The sequence below is a fragment of the Lactuca sativa genome, chromosome 7 (assembly GCF_002870075.4).
Source record: "Lactuca sativa cultivar Salinas chromosome 7, Lsat_Salinas_v11, whole genome shotgun sequence".
Classification (NCBI taxonomy): domain Eukaryota; kingdom Viridiplantae; phylum Streptophyta; class Magnoliopsida; order Asterales; family Asteraceae; genus Lactuca; species Lactuca sativa.
In genome coordinates, this window is record NC_056629.2 from 60418559 (window position 1) to 60424723 (window position 6165).

Sequence of the window (6165 nt, forward strand, 5' to 3'; positions counted from 1 at the left end):
ATTAGTGGGTGGATTTTCTAAAATCGAGCACATATGTTTGAGTTCGTTTCCTCCATCTGGTGATTTTCAAAAATCGATAGTTCTTGAACAAACCCAAAAAATCATCTTGAGTGTGTGCGTGTTTGTTAAAGAGAAAACCCAGAAAATAAAGTATGTGATTCAAATTTTGTGTTCTTAAGTGTGCGTGTATATGCGTGTGTGTTGAAGAGCAAACCCAAAAAATAAAGTATGTGATTCAAATTTTGTGTTCTTAAGTGTGTGTGTATGTTGAACAAACCCATAAATTCTTCATCTAATGGTTTGAGAGAGAGAGAGAGAGAGAGAGAGAGATGGGGTGGGTTGTATGTTTTTATTTTTAAATTTCAAAATAGTGAAGTAAATAGAAAGAAAATAAAAATAAAATAAAAATGGCAACAAAATCATTCCACTTCCAAGTTTGAGACGAACCAAATTGTAACAAAATAAACTTATGACAAAATTGCAAAAATGGTCCCTGTGGTATGCAAAATTTTGGGGTTTTAGTCCAAACAATGGCTTTTTTGGATTCGTGGTCCTTTTGGAGTGGTTTGTATGTGAAAATGGTCCCTCCGAAAATTGAAATGACTATAATACCCTTGGGGTATTTATTTTTCATTTTTCTTTCATTATTCTTAAAATTTAATATTTATTTATTTATTTTAGCAATTAAAAAAATAAAAAGGGCCCACCTCTCTCTCTCTCTCTCTCTCTCTCTCTCTCAAACTCAAGCAGAAAACGGAGGCTGTTACCCTCTGTTCCAGCCATGTTTCTTTCTTCTTTCTCGATGACAAGCAAGCCAAACAATTACCGATACATGGTTTTGCTACCTTCCTCCTCTTTTTTCACTTCTCTAGACTTGGAGGAATCGTCTTCACCACCGATCATCCATATCGTCGGCATCCAAACCCACCGGATTTCTATAGGTAAAAAAACACCAGTTCTTACCAACATCCTCGTCTCCTTCCCCTCTCTCTCATATAATATATTTATGGAGGTAAAATCGCATAGAACATTGGCACACAAATCACCGGGAACGGGAGAATGGAGGTTTGATTTTGGGTAACTGCATCGAGAAATTAATCACTTTGGTAACCAGAGTAAAGAACATGGAAGAAGATGGATACTCCCTTCATCATCATCGACCATCGATCACATGCTTCTGCTCTAAGGTATCTTCTCCACTTTTAGGATTTCAGACACCTAATCTTTCTCATCGTTTCCCATCTAATCATCCTCAATCCAAGGGTTTTTGGAAGAAGCTGGATAACCCCCTCTTATCATAAACATCGATCACAAACCACTCATTCGCAAACTCCTATCGATCCGGATCCACTTTTCTGAATCCCTACATAAACATCAACCACCGGATTAGATCATCTAAGGAAGAATCGTTGAAGTCGATACCTTTCAGATGAACGAGAGATAGAGAAGATGAAGAATGTGGATTTCGTTTTTGGTGGGGATTTGGCGATGGCTGATCGGAAGAAAAAGAGGCACGAAATCGATAGCAAACAAGCAACCCTCTTCAATGATTGATTGGTTTGAGGAAGGAGATGAGCGATGCAGAAAGGCTGCTCGCGCAGTTCCTAATCCATTGTTTCTTCTGCCTCGGAAGTGATATGCGAGGGTGAAGGGTTAGACGGGGGCTGCAGCGGATCTCGGTGGTGTTTACTCAATCGAAAGAAGAAGAAAATGGGTCTTCGATTCCTTGACTGACCAAAGGGAAGAAGATGAGCAGAAGCAACCATTTCAAAAAGATGGATCAATAAGCAGAGGTAGAGATGTATAGCTGATCTCTGGGGAGTCCTCGTGATTTCCTTTCTCGTCTTCAGCAGTAGAACACAAAGAAAGAGTTGGTGTTCGTCAGGAAGAAGGGGAAAACGAGAGAGAGAGAGAGAGAGAGAGAGAGAGAGAGAGGTGGGCCCTTTTTATTTTTTTAATTGCTAAAATAAATAAATAAATATTAAATTTTAAGAATAATGAAAGAAAAATGAAAAATAAATACCCCAAGGGTATTATAGTCATTTCAATTTTCGGAGGGACCATTTTCACATACAAACCACTCCAAAAGGACCACGAATCAAAAAAAGTCACTGTTTGGACTTGTTTCCTGAAAAAATGCAAACCACAGGGACTATTTTTGCAGTTTTGTCTAAACTTATTAACCCAATGGTACAACTTCAAAACAGTTTAGACCAAAGTCTTAATTTTTGACAAACTATGAGGACCAAATTTGCAATTCTATCAAGAAAATAAAATAAAACTTTGTGAAAGAAGATATTTGTGGATGCTCTAATAAAATACACTTTCGGTTTCAAGTTTCATATGACTCCCAATGTACGACTTCCAAAAAAGTGGTCCTCACATATATTAACACAGTGCTACACAATGCTTCTTCGTGGAATCATTTTTTGTTAAATCACACAAATACACACACACAAACAAACACACACTTCGTCTCCTCCGGTTCTGGTTCATATTTAGCTCACTTTAGAAGAAGAAATTCAGGTGAAAATTCGACATTTTATGTTCATAAAATCATGGAATCTAACGAAGTAATCGCACCATTCATCATGAAAACTTATCAGATGGTCAACGATTCTTCCATAGATGATCTAATCCGGTGGGGAAACTCCAACAACAGCTTCATCGTCGTTGACTCTTTAGCTTTCTCACAACGCCTCTTACCTGCTTACTTTAAGCACAATAATTTCTCCAGTTTCATTCGCCAACTCAATACTTACGTAAGCAATTGAAATACCTTTTAGTTCATATTTAATTAAATTGTTTGTATTTCTGATTTATTTGTGATCGATGTTTATGTAGGGATTCAGAAAAGTGGATCCGGATCGATGGGAGTTTGCGAGCGAGTGGTTTTTGAGAGGGCAGGTGCATTTATTGAAGAACATTGGGAGGAAGAGGCAAGTGAACAGTAGTAGGGGGAAATATTCGGGGAATATGCGAGGAGATGATGAGGAGGAAGAAGAAGAGATGGTTATGGAGATTGCGAGGTTAAAACAGGAGCAGAAGGCACTAGAAGAGGAGCTCGTTGGGATGAACAAGAGACTTGAGGCGACGGAGCGGCGGCCGGAGCAAATGATGGCGTTGCTTTGTAAAGTCGCTGAAGATCCAGAGATTTTATCACGTATGATGCTTGAGAAGGTTCAGCGATCTAAACGACTGGTGGATAAAAAGAGGCAACGACGATTACTCACTCCTCCGACGTCGCTGCCGTCATCGTCGAGTTTCCAAATATCAAATTCGATTAAACGCGAGGAGGATTACGGCTGCCAGAGGGTTGGCGGAGACGTAGTTTCATCATCGGAAGGATATTACAGTAACGAGCAGTTATGGAGATCACCGCCGTCTCCTGTTTCTCCGTCGACTGTTTGGCTGTGGAATAAGGACACCCGTAGCGCCGGCGATGACGGTGTTTGTTTTCCCGTCGTATCAGAGCCTATGAACGGAAGTAACAGGTACTCAAACCATACGGGTGGTGGTGGTGGTAATAACGTTTACTTTGGCGACGGATCAACGGATCCCGACGTTCGACCTCCACCACCGCCGTATCCATTTTCCCTCCTCGGCGGCGGTTTTTAAATTTAGTGTAATTTGTTATTTGTCAGCGATTAGTAAATCTGAAATTCTGAATTATATCATATTTGGTATTTTGTGTAGTTATAGAAAATCCTTAAAAAGTTTTCATCATCGAAAAATAACAAACAAAATTCCTTTCGGAAAACATAATAATTTTATGCTTTTTTTTTTCTACAAAAATATCGATCAAGTCTTCAAACCGTCAAATGTAAAATGTTATTAAGATTTTAGTATTTACATAGAGATCATATTCATACTAAATATGATCAAGAAAAAGAAAAAAAAAACTAAATATGATCAAGATTCTCTAAATCTATTTAATTCTGCAAACTTTATGATTTGCTACGTAATATTTAATTTTTATGTAATTTTGGCAACATTTCACAAATTGTCCAAATTCTTTTTCAACTTTTTCTTAAAATAGTCATTATGAAACTTTTATTTGCATAAATGGTCCTTATGGAGCAAAGCTTGCACGTCTGTGGTCCTTTTGGAGAAAACTTCATACGAAAATGGTCTATTTGGAAAAACATAAATTGTCCTTTTTGATTAATTTTGTTAAAGTTTTCAGTTAAGTCTATATGAAATTACTTTTTTGTCCTTATTTTTTATTTTAATTATTATTATTTTGTTATTTAAAAAAGAAATAAAACATTCTTCATTTCTCTTCGCTCCTTCTCTCTTTCTCTCTTCCCTATCACCTCCATTGTCATATTTGCTCCTTCAAACAACCATAACAACACCACCACCACTCCTACTCTGATGCAGTCTCTCACCTCCCTAGTATGCCTTATCATCGTCACCACATCTACGTCATCAATCACCGATCAATCTCCGCTTCGACGACTTCTCCTCCTCGACTTCTACAACCAAAATAAAAAGTAAAATCCTAAACTACAAATGAAAATCAACATGAAAAACAAAATTCAAGAACCAGATCAGATTAAATACCCTAAACCAAAATCAAAATCTATTATCTGGGTGAGAATGAATTTTGGGTATATAGAGAATTTAGAGAGATAAATCAAAGTTTTCATATTCATAAACCGATTGATCGGTAGTGGAGGGTGCACAAAGCGATCGATAGTGGGTGGAAGAGTGCATATCGATGATGGTTGTTTTTCATTTATAATGGTCAACGCTGGGGGTTGCCATAGTGTTTCAAGAAGTTAGGGATGGATATGGTCTCTATTGCAGGTTTACTTCAACAAGGTAATCTATGCAGACTACCTTCTTCCCTTCGATGTATACGCCCGACCACACCCACCCCCTTCCAAACGGTTGGAAATCTACAAACATCACCCTTATGTAGCCCCTTCACAGACCATTCCCACCTTCTACCACCACTAATCATCCTTATTTCCACCACCACGGTCGACATCACCATTACAGCCTCACATACCACACCGCTAACCACCAAACGTGCACCGTCTGTTTTGAAATTAAAAAAAGAATAAAGTAAGAGCATATGGAGATAGAAGAAGCAATGATGGAGATGTTGGTAGTCGATGGCAACAAAGTAGATCGACAACCATAGTTGGTGGCGATGGAGGCACATCTAGGGGGGATAAAAGGAAGAGAAGATTTGGAGGATGAATGAGTTCATCGGAAGCCTCCAAATGATCATTATGGATCTGTGTGTGGAGAGAGAGAGAGAGAGAGAGAGAGAGAGTATTATAAAAGAGGTGCAATATGGTCTTTTCATCTATATTTTACAGAAAAAGTAACGATGTTAATCATAAAAACCACTAATATACGTGATGTTTGCTCAAAAGAGGTCATCCATGCAAAAAAAAAAATAATAATAATAATAAATAAATAAATAAGATCCAAAATGACTATTTGAAGGAAAAATTGAAAAGAATTAGGACCATTGTAATTTTTATTTTTATTTTTATTTATAATTTTATTAATTTAGTTTTGTTTGCGTGTCATAAATAATTGATCTTGAAGTCTTTTAGTTTGAGTCTTGTTAAGTTAAAAAAAAAACTTATAAATTATCATTTTAAAAAGTTGTTCCGTCTAATATTTCAACAAGTTTATATAGCATTTTCAAATTTTTTAAAAAAATTACACTTTGTTAAATGAATAAAATCAATTATTCATTATTTTTACTGTCATTATTTATAATTGTAAAAACTTTCCATGTAATAATTTTGTTAAGAAAAATGATAACTTTTTAGTTGTAAAAAATAACGTTATTTAATAAACTATCATTAGTGTGAATGAAATATAAATTGACATATTTTATATTGAGCTTCAATAATGTATAAAAATGTCATTTTGTTCATTTTATTTTTCATATTCCAAAATTAAAACAAATTCACTAATCACATAAACAATTGTGTAGTTAAAAACAAAATGTGATTTATTTGTATGATATTTGTATCAATTTAAATATTTTGACATCAACATTTTTAATATATAATTTTATTAGAAACATATTAAAGTTTATTATGAGTATTTAAAAATCAAATCAATCAAACATGAAAATTTTTGGACAAATTCTCAATTGCTTTCACATGTTTTTCGGTTTGAAAGTCAACTATC

The 6165-nt window shown here is 35.7% G+C and overlaps 1 protein-coding gene across 2 annotated transcripts; it reads left to right on the top strand.

Annotated features, from left to right (window-relative positions):
• The first annotated feature begins 2358 nt into the window (after positions 1-2358).
• Positions 2359-3706, top strand: LOC111883906 (heat stress transcription factor C-1). 2 transcript variants are annotated; one of them, XM_023880237.3, is made up of 3 exons: positions 2359-2526; positions 2607-2762; positions 2845-3706. In XM_023880237.3, exons 2-3 carry the CDS (start codon positions 2607-2609, stop codon positions 3616-3618), a joined length of 930 nt encoding a protein of 309 aa, XP_023736005.1. In that variant the 5' UTR covers positions 2359-2526; the 3' UTR covers positions 3619-3706. The 2 variants fall into 2 exon arrangements, with proteins under 2 accessions (XP_023736005.1, XP_023736004.1); XM_023880236.3 differs by having other exon boundaries at positions 2359-2762.
• Positions 3707-6165: the final 2459 nt, after the last annotated feature.

Excerpts from the sequence above, each read along its gene's own strand:
- LOC111883906 (XM_023880236.3), top strand. The coding sequence starts at position 2,559 with ATGGAATCTAACGAAGTAATCGCACCATTCATCATGAAAACTTATCAG. Across the intron at positions 2,763-2,844 it reads TTCGCCAACTCAATACTTAC|GGATTCAGAAAAGTGGATCC; the intron begins GTAAGCAATTGA and ends ATGTTTATGTAG.